Below are 17,498 nucleotides of genomic sequence, written 5' to 3' on the forward strand. Positions count from 1 at the left end.
TGTGGATTTGTAGGGGGAGGTTCTGACTTGAGAAAATTATTGGAAATATTTCTAATGTGGGAAGCCATCATTTTAATTTAGATCAGAATTCCCAGAAATGTGGTTATTTAATTCAAGACAATCTATGGCAGCCTTCCTCAACCTGGGGCGCTCCAGATGTGTTGGACTACAACTCCCAGAATGCCCCAGCCGGGGCATTCTGGGAGATGCAGTCCAACACATCTGGAGCGCCCCAGGTTGAGGAAGGCTGATCTATGGGAATGTGTGTTTTTCTGGATGGAAACGCTTTTGGGAGGGACACCAAGCAAGTGTTTCTCAAACACTTTGGGCTCCGCCCACCCACTCACCTCACTTCTAAACCTTCTGGGCCCACCCAACCCACTTGTTCCACCCAACCCACCCAACCCACCAGTACCCTTGCACGGCGTTTGGTACGTGCAGCCCTGCTGCGGTGCTGAAGGTTCTATGAATGAAGGCACTTAACACTGAACAGGATTTCGCTGACCTCCACCACCACTAAAACCGCCCGCAGGGAAACACCACTCGAGCAAAGCAGCACCTCTTCCCAAATCAGGAGGGTCTGATGGGGGAAAGTGGGGAGCAGTGACCTCCCTCCCCCACCCCCCACAATCCAGCCCCAATGAATGAGGCTCCCCTGCTACAGGGAATTCATGCAAGAAGTGCTTTGCTGGATCAGACCAAGGTCCACCCACTCCAGCATTCTTCGCAAGAATCCCAGCACCAGAAGTTGGACAGGGTCCTACCTTCTGCCCAACCCCACCCCCCGCCATGCGGACACACGATGCTCTCTATCCGGACAAGACGCTTCTCTCCTCACTGCTTCTTCTTACCGAGGTGCCTCAGTCCCAGTAGTACCGTTTGGGTGGCATTTTGTGGCCATTCGAGTTCCAAACAAGGATTAAAGAGGGATTAAAGAGGGCAAGGGGGAGAACGATGCCCCTGTTTTGCGTGGCGGTCTCCTCATCCGAATATGAGCCCCGTGTGGCACACAGTGGTAAGCGGCAGTTACTGCAGCCAAAACTCTCCCCTAAGACCTGAGTTCGATCCCAGCGGAAGCTGGTTCTCAGGCAGTCGGCTCAGGTCGACTCAGCCTTCCATCCTTCCGAGGTTGGTAAAATGAGTACCCCGGCTAGCTGGGGGAAAGGGAATAACGGCCGGGGAAGGCAATGGCAAACCACCCCGCTATAAGGCCTGCCAAGAAAACATCAGCGAAGGCTGGCGTCCCTCCAAGAGTCAGTCATGACTCAGTGCTTGCACGAGAGGTTCCTTTCCTTTCAAAACATTGGTTTCAAAACATTGGTTTCAAACCAAACCAAACCAAACCAAAACATTGGTTTCAAAACAACTGCGACTGGGGAAGGCCATGGCGAACCACCCCGCTACAAAGTCTGCCAAGAAAATGTCAGCGAAAGCAGGCGTCCCTTGAGGAGTCAGCAATGACTCAAGTGCTTGCACGAGAGGTTCCTTTCCTTTCCTTTCCTCCTCATCCAAATGGCAGTTTCCAACTACCTCTGCACCACTGTCTTTTGGTGAGAGGTGAAGACCTTTTCATTTCCCCCAGGCATTTTAGGAACTGTTTCCGTGCCTTTAGTGCCTTCAGTGCCTTCACGCTGTTTTGTCCTTCCCCCTGGCTTTACTTTTGGTTTTATTTTGTGCTGCATTGTTTTTATCCCTGCTGCTGGCTTTATCTTGGATTTATCATGTGCTTTGTTTCATTGCTATCTTGAATTTTTATGTTTTTAATTCATCTGAACACCACCCAGGATTTTTTTTTTATTGCATTTATATCCTGCCTTTTTTCCTCTTAAGGAACCCAAGGCGGCGTACATAATCCTCCTCTTCCTATCCATTTTATCTTCACAACAATGACCTTGTGAGGTGGGTTGGGCTGAGAGTCTGTGAGTGACCCAAAGTCACCCAGTGGGCTTCCATGGCTGAGCGGGGACTAGAACACGGATCTCCTGACTCCCAGTCCAACACTCTAACCACTACACCACACTGGCTCTGCGGTGGACGAAAAATGTTCCATAAACAAATCAGGGCTGAGAGCTTTGCTCTAAGGCTACGATCCACGCCAATGAGGTCTGTTTCCCAGGATACTACGTCTGTGGATCCAAGCGCGGCTCCTTCCCTCCCAAAGGGTGCACTGGTAGCCCCTCCCGCCTCCAGCGGCAGCTCTGACGGACACTCACCTATGTGGCAGGAAGGGACATCAATGAACCCTTTCAGGAAGTTGCCCAGAGGGCTGTTCTCTACCGACTGAAAGAGAGAGACAGAGAAAAGGGCAGAGTAGAGAACTTTAGGGGAAAAGGAAAAGGAGGGGCGTTTAATCAGCAAGGAACAGGAGGACCTGAGGCCAGGCAGGGCCCTGCTCCGTGGCACCTTCAGGCTCTCCTGCTTCTCTTGCCCAGACACAAGAGTAACTGCTACACATTTATTTAAAACTAACAACTCCACATCAACCAATAGACATAAAATATGTTGTACAAGGACAGGCTACACACTTTAATTGATTAATCAGTTTAAATGGACAAAGCTCTAAATGCAGGTACTAGGAGTGTCCTGGTTAATCAAGAAATTCATTAGCCTTGTAGAAAAGTGTCTTAAAACAGGGATTGTTATGCCCCCCCACCCACCCCACAATTACCTTCGTTGTGATAAAACATCACACCCAGGGGCTGCCTTCACAGTGCTGGGCTGGCGCCGCCTCCCTCCGCTTTCACTCTCCTGAGGCTGTGTAGTCCCAATGCCGAGGAGGGACCACGGGGCTTCTGGGCAGCCATCCTGGTCTTGGAGCCGCCTCTGCCCTCTTCCTGGTGGAAGGCGACCAATCACTGTTCGCCTTCCACTAGGCTCTGCCTTGGGTCGGCCCAGACTGGCGGCGGAGCGACGTTAACACGGCAGAAGCGATGTGTTGACGTCGCTTCCCTTGGAAAAGTTGGGGTAAATCCCTGGCTTTTTCAAAATGCCCCGCTTTTCCCTGTGATCCTGCACCTACGTCGTCTAACTGACGGAGCGCAGACCCACAGCCACCGCAGGGCTTTCTCCACGTGCAGGCAGCCCCCCACCCCAGACCCCAGGGAGCCACGTCCACAGACCTTTAGGAGGATGTCCGCTACCTTCTTCCTAAAGGTCTCCCGTTCTCATCCATATTGCCAACTCCCTGACGCTGGCCTGCTTTGCACCTAATGGAAACCATTTCCCTGCAGCGTAATCCTGCACTGTTGGCATCGGGGTGCTGGGAGTAGAGGGGAGAACTGGGAAACCTCATAAGGAAAGGGAAGAGATTGCTCCGGGAGAGACTGAGAGGCCAGAACTGGCTTCATCTCAGTCGTGGAATGAGAACACCGCCCACGGCAAGAGCGGGAAGATGGGGAAGAAGAAGGAAGAGGCTACAGAGCACAACGATGGCATCAGAACCAAATGAGCTCATTGTTTCCTCGGCATCTCGGGTCCCCTTTGAGCAGGGACCTCCAACGAAACTGTGGAACTGTGTTTCTTTGAGGGGACTTTGCGTTCGGCGGCTGATTTTTGGCAACCTCACAAATGAAATTACCATATTTCTTCGATTGTAAGATGCCATTGATTGTAAGACGCACCCTAATTCCGTACCACCAATAGGAAAAAAAAAACCTAAGACACATCCGCGATTCTAAGACGCACCCCGTTTTTAGAGATGTTTATATGGGAGAAAAAGTGCGTCTTAGAATTGAAGAAATACGGTAATAACAATCACACCATGTCAAAAGCAGTGTAACGTTAGCGCAGACATGGCCAAGGCAAAGCGTGAGGTTTCAAAATGTGAAACCCGGTGGGTTATAGATCTCTGTTTCGCGATGGAAATGGTGGTGCTGACCCTGCCCCAGCGCCGGATGAAAAGGCAGTGGCGGGGCGGGGCTTTGAACTTACAGCTTCATCCTGCTCTGGCGCGGAGGTGTTCATGATCTCCTCCACGTAGTTGGCAGGGAACCAGAGCTGCTTCTTGCCCCCATAGTCTCCTCGCCACCTGGAAGGGGTAACAGGAACAAGGCAAGCAGACTGACTTGGGGAGCGTTAGGGGTGGGGCCAACACTGCACGCAATGGCAGGGGAACAGTTGGGATGGGAAAACAGGAAAGGAGCTGTTAAAAAACGCACAAGCACACAACGTCTCTCATTGGCAACACATGAGCATGTTTAGCCTGGAGAAGAGAAGGCTGAGGGGAGACATGATAGCACTCTTCAAATACTTGAAAGGTTGTCACACAGAGGAGGGCCAGGATCTCTTCTCAATCCTCCCAGAGTGCAGGACACGGAATAACGGGCTCAAGTTACAGGAAGCCAGATTCCGGCTGGACATCAGGAAAAACTTCCTGACTGTTAGAGCAGTACGACAATGGAATCAGTTGCCTGGTGAGGTTGTGGGCTCTCCCACCCTAGAGGCCTTCAAGAGGCAGCTGGACAGCCCTCTGTCAGGGATGCTTTAGGGTGGATCCCTGCACTGAGGAGGGGGTTGGACTCGATGGCCTTGTAGGCCCCTTCCAACTCTACTATTCTATGATTCTATTCTATGAGTAGGGGAGGTAGGCGGGTGTCGTTTCCCCCAACCATGCAGTTGGAGAGGCTGAAGGATTCCATTCCACGTTAGGATCCAGTCGGGGAAGAGTGAGATCAACTGGTGGCATAGTGTCCTGGAACAGTGAAGCCCTGATTGCAGGCTGACTCACATGGCAAACGCAACCCACTTCTCAAGTGTTTTGATCTCCCAGAGCTTCCCCTAGGGAACACCAGGGCCGGAGTCCAGGCATCAGGTCCTCTGACTACGGATCGGAAGGTGTCCCACAGGCTCATGGAGTCAAACCCCCCTCCCTTTTCCGCTTTTCCCCGTCAGCCTGGCCATGCTCCTTCCTCCTCCCTTTCCTAGTTAGCAATAACCACGATTTACCATCTGAACTGGTAAAGCTGTCGTTCCCTGCAAAGCACAGCTTGCACTCGACACAGAAACTATCGCTAAGATCTCGCGGCTTCCTAGGGGCGGCTTCTTGCTTCCCTTCTGAATTCAGCAGGACTCACCATCCTCCATCCTGCTTGTCAACATTGTGAATAATGGCTTGCTTGCAGAACGAGAGCTCGTCTTCCCGCTGGGCTTTGTAGTCATACAAGGCCTTCACTGTACACTACGAAGAAAGAGAGTTGGTACCACTAGGTTCGTGCTAGAAATAACATTCTCAAAATTAAGTGAGAAGGGAGTCCCAGTCTGCACACCGAACAAAACTGCAGATTCAGCCCAGCAAATCTTTGCTTGTTCTGCACAATTTATTTTGCTTCCAGGATCTAGGCTTTAAAAAGAACCGGAATGCTTATTTCCCCAAGGATGGCGCTGCTGGGAAGAAGGACATACAGCCATGGTTGGGATACGATGCAAGAAAGGTAGTTCACAAGGGAGAAGAAGGAACTTCTACCCCTGATACTGGGATCCCTGCCTGCCCAGCCCAACTCTGGGACAACCATATAATGCAGTGGTTCCCAATTAGCTAAGTACTGCGGACCCCTTGTTTTTCAAATGCCAAGCCATGGACCCCCTACTTTTGAAAAATGTGTTATCTCTATGGTAGTTACCTGTGCGAAGCAATTTTGGGGAGAAAATAAGGGGTAGCCCCTAATAAGCAAAGGATTTTAGGTATACTAAAAAAACAGACCATAAAATTTGTGGTATTTGTGATATTACCACGCCAAAATGACAATGATTTAGTTAGGAATATAAAGACGAATTTAATTTTACTAATGTCTACTTTACAATTGAACAAATTATGATTTGTCTAGCAGCTACTAAACCTAAATGTGATGGGAGAAAGCATGCCTCTTTTTGTCCCGAACAATCCCTTCCATATCCGGTTCAATATTTCCTACTTTTAATCTCAAATCTGGATCAACATTGAGCCGATTTCTATGCTTGTTCTTCATATAACAAAATGTCGAAAATGTTTGTTCACAAAGATATGCAGAACAAAAAGGGAGCTAAATGTTTCAAAGCTTTTTCACCTAACTTCTTATAATCAGGAAAAACCTTCACCCAGAATTGGTCCGGTCTATGAAAAATGATTTCAATGAACCATCGCAAGTCACGTCAGCAAGTGCATCTCGCTCTTCTGCAGATAGAGCTGTTAGTTGCACATGACCACATTCAAAAGGATTCCTTCTCCAAGAGTTTTCAGGATTAGGTGCAGGGAAGGAATCTCTGAAGCTAGTCGCTAAATCATGCAGGTGCTTTCGCACATGACGTCACCACTGAAGCAAATGGAGCGTGGGAGACGGCGTATTTTCTTTTATTAAAATGCGGACCTTTGCAGAGCTAATAGGTGAATGGTGCTACGGACCCCCTGGGTGGGTTACGCGGACCCCCTGAGGTCCGCGGACCACCAATTTGGAACCACTGATATAATGGATCCACGCCACCAGTGTCCTGCAGCTTCCTGAAGAAAACATGCAAATATGTGGCCAGGAACCCAAATTGGTGGAGTGATCCACTATTTGGTTGTATCCCCCAACACTGCCCCCTTTCACTGTAACTTATCAATTATAATATAACTTATGTTCAGAGCATAGTCTTATTTTTATTTTTTTATTTATTAAAACATGTATATCCCGCCCTATATCACAAGGATCTCAGGGTGGCGTACAGATAAAACAATACATATAAAATAGAACAATAATTATACAATTCTAAAACAAATTAAACCATTAATATGTTACTACCAATATGAAATTTTAAAACAGTGTCCCCATTCAGACAACACGCTAAACCACGCTGCTTAACCATCAAATTCTGTTAACCCTTTTGTGGTTAAGCAGCATGGTTTAGCGTGTTGTCTGAACGGGGCTAGTAAAATCCAATTAAAACAAGACAGTGTGCAGGCTGTTGGATTTAGCCATCAAAGGGTTTGTTAAAAAGCCATGTGTTAACTTGGTGCTGAAATGAAGCCAGTGCCAGTTGGGCCTCCAAGGGGAAGGGCATTCCACAGCCAGGGTGCCACCACAGAGAAAGGCCTCTCCCATATCCCACCATAGCGTATATCTTGCGTTGGTGGGGCACGGAGAAGTACTCCTCCCAACAGATCTCGGGCAGGCAGATATAGGGAGAGATGCGCTCCCTCAAGTATCAAGGTCCCAAGCCGTGTGACCCCTGTAATATTGATCCAACTCAGGATTGTTTTCTCACAGGTTTCATGGGGACTAGGGTGTTGGTGGGAGCAGTCAATATGTTTACAGTTTTTAAAAAGAAAAAAAAATATGTCCAGGTTGAAAGCAGTGTATCTGCAAAGGCTGCTGGGAAATGTGTCCCCATAATCCTTGGCCCAGGAAATGGTAAGTGGCTCTTTCAGTTTATCTGATCTCACCGGTTGCCTCTGTCAGTGTTTCTTAATTTGTTTTTAATTGTGATAATGGAAAGGCAGGACATATATGGTTTTAGAATGTAAACAAACAAACAAACAGCAGAGAGCATCCTATAGGCCTCGCTCACTTACCCTGGCCGTGGGCATCTTGTTCGCTTCCACGTAGAAGTGAGGGGTCCGCACCTCATACAGGGCTCCGTAGTCCAATTCCTGCAAGGAAAAGGAGTCCCATTAACAACATAAACCTATGCCGGTTCACTCTGAAACAGACCCACTGTATTCAATGGGGCTGACTCCCGGGTAACTGTGTAAAGCAGTGGTTCCCAAACTTTTTCAGGTCACCGCCCCCTTGGTTTCACAAACTCGTGCCCAGTGCCCCCTACCCTACACTATAAAAATCATTATTCAGAATAGCGGTTTTCAAGGAAGAGAATAACAATAAAATTCAAAACAGTAACAATTAATTGAATACTTATTCAAAATCCAATTACATTTTTTTAGTTTATTCAATTAAACATACTTGATGAACTTGATCCAGTGATATCATCTTTTCAAAGTCTGACAGTCATTTAGCAAGATATCACATTTATTAACTAGGGTAGATAGAGTAACTCACTATTCTGTAAATTCTTAATGTGATGGATGGGCTTGATGAAGTGATACCAGTTTCCCAATGTCTGGTTTAAAGTCACTTAACATGAGCCTTAAATCACCACGTTTAGTAATCTGGAGTTGATTTCTTTGCTTGGAGAGAAGTAGGCAGACCACGCTAAAACCACATTCCACCAAATATGACATTGGAAATGTAACCAGGAGCTTCTGAACCACTCTCCATAGTGCAGGATAGCGATCAGAAATTTCCTTCTGTAACCAAAACTCCTGGTACGATTTCTTAAACTTTGGCTTCAGCTAAATGTCATTTTGTAGCTCAATTGGCCCCTTTAAATGGGAAGCACCCGCCGCAGGCTTGCCGAGGGAGGGAGGAAAAAGAGAGTGATGCCTCTGTTTTGCAGCCGGCGTGGCGGGGCACACCAAGCAGGGTATGTCTCTTCATTAGCGTTTTAGTGCTTTTGAAACATTTCAATTCACTGTTAAAAGGACTCTTAAACGGTATTAATACATGTGTGGATTCTTCCCCTATATGGCTTGGGACCAAACTACCTTCTCCCATAAAAATGGCCCTGGGTTTTAAGACCTTCTGGAGAGGCGCTTCTCGGAAAAGACCGCCTTGAGCGGCCCCCTGCCGCCCCTTTGCCTCTTAGCACCCCCTGCCTCCCCCTTGCCTCTTAACACCCCCCTATGCAATCCCACCCCCACCCCCCAAGGGGGAAGTACCGCCCACTTTGGGAACCACTGGTGTAAAGGATTGCAGCTCAGAACAGCCCGAAAATCCATTATTTCCTCTTTCTCATTCCTCTTAATGGGGAGAGGATGCATGGAGCACGGCAGAGGACAAGTGGAGGGTGGGGAGAGGTAGGTGATCTCAGAAAGATGGAACCCCTTTTAGAGGGCCAGAGGCACAGTTCTACACTGCTGCCTTCTTCGTAACAGTCGTGTTGCCCGTTTGTAGCTCCCAAGTCAAATCAGAGAAATTAGGGCAGAATGGAAATTTATATCTCCACTTGCCATCCCCATTTTAGTGGCTGTTGCTGTTGCTATTATTTACAAGGCACCTTCACTGCGTGCGGTGTTTTAGAAATTAACGTGAGAAAAAGAGAGAGGTCCTTGCCCTGAGGAGCTTACAATTGGGAAGGAAGGCAAGAACAGGTAGAGAGGAAAGGAAGAGGCACGGCTCACCAGGACTGAATGGCCCCGTTCAGAAGACACCTTAAATCACGGCTTTAACCACGGTGGTTAAGCCAGAAAGCCAGGCCGTGTTCAGAAGACACCTTAAACCACGGCTTTAACCACAGTGGTTAAGCCAGAAAGCTGTGCCGTGTTCAGAAGACACCTTAAACCACACACACACAAAGGCAAAAAGCCTTATTCACTGTAGTTAAAGCCATGGTTTAAGGTGTCTTCTGAACGGGGCCAAAGTAAACCAACACAGATATACCTATTTAGTAGGGGATCTTTCATTCCCCCAAACACCCAAGCAGCATAATCCAAAGACACTGGTGCATGCTGGGAGACAGTCCACTCTCCATCAACGCTGCTTCAGACTTATCCACGTACTGGTATTGAAGGGGCTTTTCGCCACTACGCCTTCCTCACCCCCACTGTCTTGGAACAGCAGGTGCAGGCAGGTGTTTTCGTACAAGAATGCGTGGACATAACTGAAGGCTGCCCTCAGCAGAGAAAATTCCAGTTCTTGCATGGAAGGGAAACTCATGGCAAACTGTGCTTCCCCCTCACTGACCTTTCCCAGGGTTTTGGAAGAAGACAGGAATGAGAAAACAAGATGGCCCCAGGCCCCAAAGAAAACCTTTCTCCAGGCAAAAGTGTAATGACTCCCCGTTATTATTATTATTACTATTATTATTTATTTATATAGCACCATCAATGTAAAACAGAGTAAAACAGTAAATAGCAAGACCCTGCCGCATAGGCTTACATTCTAATAAAGTCATAGTAAAACAATAAGGAGGGGAAGAGAATGCAAACAGGCACAGGGTAGGGTAAACAGGCACAGGGTAGGGTAAAACTAACAGTATAAAGTCAGAACAAAATAAAGTTTTAAAAGCTTTAGGAAAAAGAAAAGTTTTTAGCTGAGCTTTAAAAGCTGTGCTTGAACTTGTAGTTCTCAAATGTTCTGGAAGAGCGTTCCAGGCATAAGGGGCAGCAGAAGAAAATGGACGAAGCCGAGCAAGGGAAGTAGAGACCCTTGGGCAGGCGAGAAACATGGCATCAGAGGAGCGAAGAGCACGAGCGGGGCAATAGTGTGAGATGAGAGAGGAGAGATAGGAAGGAGCTAGACAGTGAAAAGCTTTGTAGGTCAACAGGAGAAGTTTATATTGGATTCTGAAGTGAATTGGAAGCCAATGAAGAGATTTCAGCAGTGGAGTAACATGGTCAGAGCGGCGAGCCAAATATTGTATTTTATATTATGGTTTTATACTGTTGTTTTATACTTTGAATGTTCTTAATTTTTGTGAACCGCCCAGAGAGCTCCGGCTATTGGGCGGTATAGAAATGCAATAAATAAATAAATAAATAAATAAATAAAGCAACTGCTCACCGCTGTGCCCATCTTCTCCAGCGTCTCCTCGTTGATCGGGTAACGCAGTTTCATCTTGCGGTACAGCGGGTGCTTCTCGTAGTAGCTAACCAGGTCGAGGAGGCTCTCGAATTCCGCCGAGCTGCCCAGCATGAAAAGCCGCCCTTCCTGCTGGATCCGGCAGTGCTTGATCTTGCCCTCCGCCCTGCAGCCAACGCAGCCCAGAAAACGTGCATTAGGGCGAGACGTAACGGGATTACACGAGAGGAAGACAGATTTAGCCCCGTCGAGAAGTTTTCCGAACATTAACTACAGCTCAGCTGTGGGACGTCGAATCCTGCGCTGTGAGAATGAGCAGTTTTGGTAACAGTCCGCACCTTATATGGGGAACACCTATGCTTTGGTAGCATCTGTGTGGCATGAACAACCATCTGAAAGGGGGAGGGGAAGCCAGATGGCTTCCTTTGGAGGGATCCTTCCCATAAACCTTAGGCATGCTGCTCAGTCCTACACCTGGCCTTCAGCCACCTCTCATGGATGGCTCTCCCACCCTAGAGGCCTTCAAGAGGCAGCTGGACAACCATCTGTCAGGGATGCTTTAAGGTGGATTCCTGCATTGAGCAGGGGGTTGGACTCGATGGCCTTGTAGGCCCCTTCCAACTCTGCTATTCTATGATTCTATGGTTTAATTGGTTTTCCTGCACATTGCAGAGGGTTGCACTAGATGACCCTTACGCTCTCTTCCAGTTCCACAATTCTATGATTCTGAAATGTCATTTCTTCACCCATCTTCACAACCATGAGATAATTTTGCTGTATCCACCCACATAAAAATAATAATCACCCCAGTGTGATTGGATTAATTTCAGAGCAAAGCTTTGGCCTCCAGCTGCTGCCATCTTTGTTTCCACAGAATGCCTCTGAGCCCCACACGGACCCAGAGGTATTCTAAAAGGAAAAGTAGGCGGCGGGTAGCAGCAAGCGAGGTCTTCGTTGTGCAATGCATCCATCTACCCAAACAAGGGGGAAAGAAAAGAGACCCCTGTCGTGTAGAAAGCGGAGAAGAGCCACGCAGGGATTGAGGAATCCATGGTAGAGGCTAGGAAGAGCAGGATGGGGGAGGCACAGGGTGAGCTACGGAAGGCAGCGTGTGGAGTGGGGGGGGGAAAGAGAGAAATAAAGTCAGAGAGAGAGAGAAGCCAGAGAGAGAGAAGCCAGAGAGAGAAGAGAGAGAGAAGCCAGAGAGAGAGAGAGGGAGAAGCCAGAGAGAGAGAGAGAGAAGCCAGAGAGAGAGAGAGAGAAGCCAGAGAGAGGGAGAAGCCAGAGAGAAAGAGAGAAGCCAGAGAGAGAGAGAGGGAGAAGCCAGAGAGAGAGAGAGAAGCCAGAGAGAGAGAGAGGGAGAAGCCAGAGAGAGGGAGAGAGAGAGAAGCCAGAGAGAGAAGCCAGAGAGAGAGAGAGAAGCCAGAGAGAGAGAGGGGGAGAAGCCAGAGAGAGAGAAAGAGAAAGAGAGAGAGAGAGAGAGAGAGAGAGAGAGAGAGAGAGAGAGAAAGAAGAGGTTGGGGGGTCTCCTGGCCTAACTTCACGTTACGCACAAGTGCAGGTAACAAAACCATGAGGGCCGCTCCTATTAGGGCAAAAATGTTTTGTTTTTAGTCGACCACAATGATTTGCTGTGAGAACACTTCTCTTGAGACAGCACAGAAATGGACTAAAGAAATTGACTAAAAATCAACTAACTGACCAGCGTAAAAGGTAGCTTTGGGAGGAAACTGTTTGGGGCAGAGAAATAGTGGGAGAGGGCAGTGGGGGGTGGGAGGTCGGCCCTGTCTCTGCTCACCACTTCCCCCCAGACCCACAGGTTCCCTCACCCCCCACCACGCCTGGGAACTTTGGGGGCAGGGGGAGGGGCGGAGGCATTTTCCTTCTCGAGGCGCAAGGATGCGGAGACTCACCGAAAGGAGATGGCGTAAGAGCTGGGCTCACTGCGCTTGCGCACCAGGAAGGCGCCATCCCGGGGCACCCGCATGAGCATGTGCTCGGCCTGCAGGCGGGTCAGGCTGGCATGGTACCACCTGGCAGAGAGAGGATATGCGGTTAGGTTGGCACATCCTGTGGATTTGTTCCTGATTAGGTGCTCAGGGAGTCTGGTGAGGGAAAGAGGCCCCGTAACCCTGCTCACACCACACACACACACAGGATGGGGCCAATGCCTGTAAGACCCTGCGATCGTAAGAGCCCTGCTGGATCAGACCAAGGGTCCATCTAGTCCAGCACTCTGTTCACACAGTGGCCAGGCAGCTGCCCTTGAAAACCTGCAAGCAGGACACAAGGGCAACAGCACTCTCCCACCCATGTTCCCCAGCAACTGATGTACATAGGTACATTGCCCCTGATACTGGAAGTAGCACCTAGCCAGCAACACTAATAGCCATTGATATCCTTCTCCTCCTGAATTTGTCCAACCCGCTTTTAAAGCCATCCTAATTGGTGGCCGTCACTAACATCCTGTGGAAGTGAATTCCATAGTTTAATTCCACGCCGTGTGAAGAAGTCCTTCCTTTTATCTGTCCTGAATCTCCCACCAATCAGCTCCATTGGAGGACACCTTTGTGTTCTAATATTATGAGAAGGGGAGGAAAATGTCTTCCTACCCACTTTGGTTTGGGGCCAGGCTATTTGAAGGAACGCCTCCTCCCATATGTACCTGCCTGGACCTTAAGATTATCCACAGGGGTCCTTCTCCGAGAGACCCTGCCAAAGGAAGTGAGGCAGGTGGCTACTAGGAGGAGGGCCTTCTCTGCTGTGGCACCCTGGCTATGGAATGAGCTCCCCAGAGAGGTCCGCCTGGCGCCTACACTGTACTCTTTTTATCACCAGCTGAAGACCTCTTCATTCTCTCAGTATTTTAACACTTAATTTTAACTTAAATTTAAATTTTACTCTTCTAACTCTGTATTTTAATCTTACGTCAATTTTGCTGCGTGGTTTTATCCTGGTTGTGTTTTTGATACTGTATTTTGTATTTGTGTTTTAAACCTGTTGGTAGTTTTATTATGGTTTTAATTTCTGTGAACCGCCCAGAGAGCTTCGGCTATTGGGCGGTATAAAAATGTAATAAATAAATAAATAAATTCCTGTACACCATGCATCATTTTGTACACCCCTATCATGTCTCCCCTCGGTCGACTTTATTTTAAGCTAAACAGTCCCAGCTGTTGTAACCCTTTTTATATATAGGGGAGATGCTCCAGCCCCTTGATAATTTTAGTTGCCCTTTTCTGCCTTTTTCCCCAATGCTACCATATCCCCTTTTAAGTACGGCGACCAGAACTGGACATAGTATTCGAAGTGTGGTCACACCATAGATTTGTATAAGGGGATCGGTCCTTGTTTGCTACCCTTATGGAGCACCTTTCCCCCCTCCTCTAAAGGAGAGATCCCAGAATACTAGCATCTTTCAAAGCAAGGAGCCACAGTGAATGGCTACCAGACCCCTAATCTGAGATGCATGAAACCTAGTTAGCTTTTCCTAGTCATGCAAGAAATGTACTCTGCATAGGCTCAGAAGCCTTCTCACAGGACTCACTTTTGATTCGGAAAAAAGGTTCAGAAGCTGAGACCTGGTGAGCCCCTGGCTCAAATTAAGCATGTGTGTGGAAGAATTATTATTATTATTATAATTATAATAATAATTATTATTATCTTTATTTGTATCCCGCCTTTTGCCCAATGCTGGGCCTCAAGGCGGCTTTAGAAAATTAAAACATATACAAGTAAAAGCTATAAGGTTAAAATATAATTAAATAAGTTTCAATATTAAAACATTTCAACATTTAAAATACACATTAAATTTTAAAAGTCTAAAACATAGATGGGGGTACGTTATTCAGCAAAGGCCTGCCGGACCAAGAAAGTTTTCGTCTGCCTCCAAAAACACATCGAGGGAAGCAGTCTAGCTTTCCTGGGAAGAGAGTTCCAGAGCACTGGAGCAGCCACCGAGAAGGCCCTCTCCCACGTTCCCACCAGGCGCGCCTGTGATGGTGATGAAACTGAGAGGGCGGCTTCCTCTGAAGATCGCAAACCACAGGCAGGCTCGTAAAGGAACATACGATCTTTCAGATAACCTGGACCCAAGCTGTATAGGGCTTTATAGGTCATAACCAGCACTCTGAATTGTGTCCAGAAACTAGGGTGACCAGATGCACCGGAAAACCCCGGAGACTTCCAGAAAAATGGCGGTCTCAGGGGCAACCGGGACTGGCCCCCAATTCACCAGGGAAAAGGGCTGGAAGAAGCCCGGAGTTCTGGGAACACGTCCTCCAGCCCTCCCCCAGTGCCGATCTAGCACAGCAGAAGGCTAGATCAGCGCTGGGGGCGGGGGCTGGAGAACACGTTCCCGGACTTCTGGGAATGCGTCCTGCAGTCCTCCCGCGCGCCCCCTGGGCCAGTCGAGCCCTTCTCCTGCAATGGCTCCAGTGCAATTGGCCCTGGGTGGAGGAGCTGGAAGACGCATCAATGAGAGACCCAGGCCCACATCGATTACATCCCTCTAAACCCTACAGAGCCCTCCCTTCAGCGTTCCTTTGCTGGGGTCATTGGCACCCATATATATGCTTCCCATGCTGCTTCCTCCTCCTCAACCTCCACCAGACTCCAACGCCAAATACGGCCCAAGTCCGGGTGTTTGCATGCATCTGCAGGGGAAGGAAAGAGGAGCAGAGCGGAAGGGAGAGAGGGCGGGGCTCTTCTCACTCCTTGCTCTCGTGGGCGTTAGGCTGAGGCACGGGGTCTGTCAGCCGCATCTCGAACTCGTTGCAGCGCAGCGGCACTTCGCGGTAATGGCAGATGAGGCTGTAGAGGCTGTCGAAGACCAAGTTGTCCGTCAGGTAGAACTTGGTGGTGCCGGCTTCTTGCCGGGAATGGATGCGGCAGTGTTGAACGCGGCCGGAGCGCCTGCAAAGACAAGGGCAGGGGACGCCGGTGAAGAGGGAGAGTCAGTGGGCACCGGGTCTCTCTCCCAACCAGACAGGAGGGGCACAGGGGGCTGCATGCACCTGGGAAGACCCTCTGGAGCCACAGCAGGGCCTACAGGCAGGGCCTGGATTGCACTCAGGCGAGGCAAGAGCACACGTTTCCCAAAACCAGGCTGCAAACTTCCACTCAATTATGAAATGCAAAAGGCCTGAATTTTAATCTCACAGTTGCACTGTTAACATCTTTTAATCTAGCTTTTAAGTTGTTTTAGGATCAGAGGGGTTCACTTCTCTCAAGTACACTATTCTCTAAATTTAGGCATGAGGGGCAGGGAATGGCTGCTGCGTCATGTAGATGATGGGCCGCTACTGCGAAGCCATCCCGGGGCAAACCCTTCGTGGAGACGTGTGTGGCGTTACACCCCACAAGTCAGTTCCCAAATGTATGTCTGCAGTTTGTAAGTCTGTGGTGAGTTTAGAATGTTGGCCTGAGTGGGGGGAGATTGAATATCTTAGGAGTGGGGAGGAGGGATATATAAGGGGAGGACGGAGGGGATTGTGGGGACTTTTGGGGTACTCTTAGAGTCTTTAGTGCTCTCTGTGTTTAGAGTGCTTAAGTTCTGGGAAGTTGGAGGTTCAGTGTAGGGAGTGGTGTCTTTGGAGTGTGGTGTGCACATAGTTGATGTATATTAATCAATACAGATAATAAAGAAAGCTCAAGAGTGATTGTGTGAGAGGAAGGAAAGTGTGTATGTGAATGAGTGAAAGGATTGGATGAAAGGTTTCAAAAAGGTTTTATTTGAAACAAAGCTTGTGAACTTTTAAAATAAATTCTAATTATTTTGTTTTTAACTACCACAAAAATCCCACGTGTCTGTTTGGCATTTATCATCTGAAGTTTACACATTTAGCACCCGCTCTGACAATAATTCACCTCAGCACATATAACTCACAGTGTTTTATTTTATATACTGAAATCCTTCTCTATTTAACCCCTTTCTCCACATAGTTTGGAGTAAGGAGGTTTTTATCCCTTGCCTCAGGCGTATCGAGCGGTGGTGCTTGGCTTGAGCAGGGAGTAGCCGCAGCCAGGCTTGGGGTTCAGAGCCTGTGTCGTGGAGACGTGCCCCTGGATTTCTGATAAAATGCTCCCCCTTACTGGCGGGATCTTCCTGCTGTGTTCCTTGACGCACCACATCTTCACAAGCGCGCCAGGCTGAAGTTACTCACTTGGTGAAATGGTTGGTCTGTATCTACGCCTAACGGTGGCTGTGATGCCAGACCAATTCACACTGGAAAAACCTTCAAACGCGTCAAGCGGCGCTTCCTAGGGAACGCTTGCAAATGGCGCTTATTTCCAACCACGCTCTTCTGTGCCTCGCGGCACAGGCGTTCTGCATGTACTCTCAGCCATTTGAAAGAGCCAGAACACTCCACAGAGAATGGCCGCGCTTCCCTTATTTTGCGCAATGTGGTGCTCTGTCCCTCATTTCAAGCATTCGTTAAGCCCGCGCATGAGCTCACACGCGCGGAGAAAGCGCTCAGGACTCTGCCGCAGCAGGCCTTTCGGCTCGTGGTGGGCTTCCTGCTGCTTCCTGCCTGCCTGCCTCCCTGGCGCATGGCCTACCAGAAGGAGAGTGTGTAGTCGCCCACAAAGGTTTCGCTCTCCCGCACCAAGAAGGTGCCGTCTTTTCCCCCCGTCTCTGTGCAGTACTCGTGCAGCAGCTTCTCTGCAATCTGGCGCCCGTCGCGGCCTCCGCCCAGCTTGCCATGGAACCACTTCTCGTTGAAGTGCAGCTCATTGTTGTTCAACTCCTAAAAGCCCCAGCAGGAGAGGGGCAAAGAAACACACAAGGGAGAGGAAAGCGGGGCGGGACAAAGCCAGAGAGGAGAAAAAACACACAGCAGGTTTAATACCATCTCGCCCTTAGCAGCTTTTCAGCCTTTCTGAAGCGTCTTCAAAAATGGGAATCAC

The 17,498-nt window shown here is 48.8% G+C and overlaps 1 protein-coding gene across 1 annotated transcript in view; it reads right to left on the reverse strand.

The window, feature by feature from the left end:
- The window catches only part of LOC134401875 (1-phosphatidylinositol 4,5-bisphosphate phosphodiesterase gamma-1-like), a 108,824-nt gene that overhangs the window by 15,858 nt on the left and 75,468 nt on the right, over nucleotides 1-17,498 (reverse strand). Inside the window, exons 16-23 of the mRNA XM_063131195.1 lie at nucleotides 17,151-17,338; nucleotides 15,303-15,503; nucleotides 12,503-12,622; nucleotides 10,572-10,755; nucleotides 7,526-7,603; nucleotides 5,073-5,176; nucleotides 3,931-4,027; nucleotides 2,214-2,280 (exon numbers count right to left, since the gene is read on the reverse strand). Of these exons, the coding sequence (XP_062987265.1) occupies nucleotides 2,214-2,280; nucleotides 3,931-4,027; nucleotides 5,073-5,176; nucleotides 7,526-7,603; nucleotides 10,572-10,755; nucleotides 12,503-12,622; nucleotides 15,303-15,503; nucleotides 17,151-17,338 (1,039 nt within the window). The remainder of the gene's footprint in view (nucleotides 1-2,213; nucleotides 2,281-3,930; nucleotides 4,028-5,072; nucleotides 5,177-7,525; nucleotides 7,604-10,571; nucleotides 10,756-12,502; nucleotides 12,623-15,302; nucleotides 15,504-17,150; nucleotides 17,339-17,498) is intronic.

Source organism: Elgaria multicarinata, chromosome 7, assembly GCF_023053635.1.
Source record: "Elgaria multicarinata webbii isolate HBS135686 ecotype San Diego chromosome 7, rElgMul1.1.pri, whole genome shotgun sequence".
Classification (NCBI taxonomy): Eukaryota; Metazoa; Chordata; class Lepidosauria; order Squamata; family Anguidae; genus Elgaria; species Elgaria multicarinata.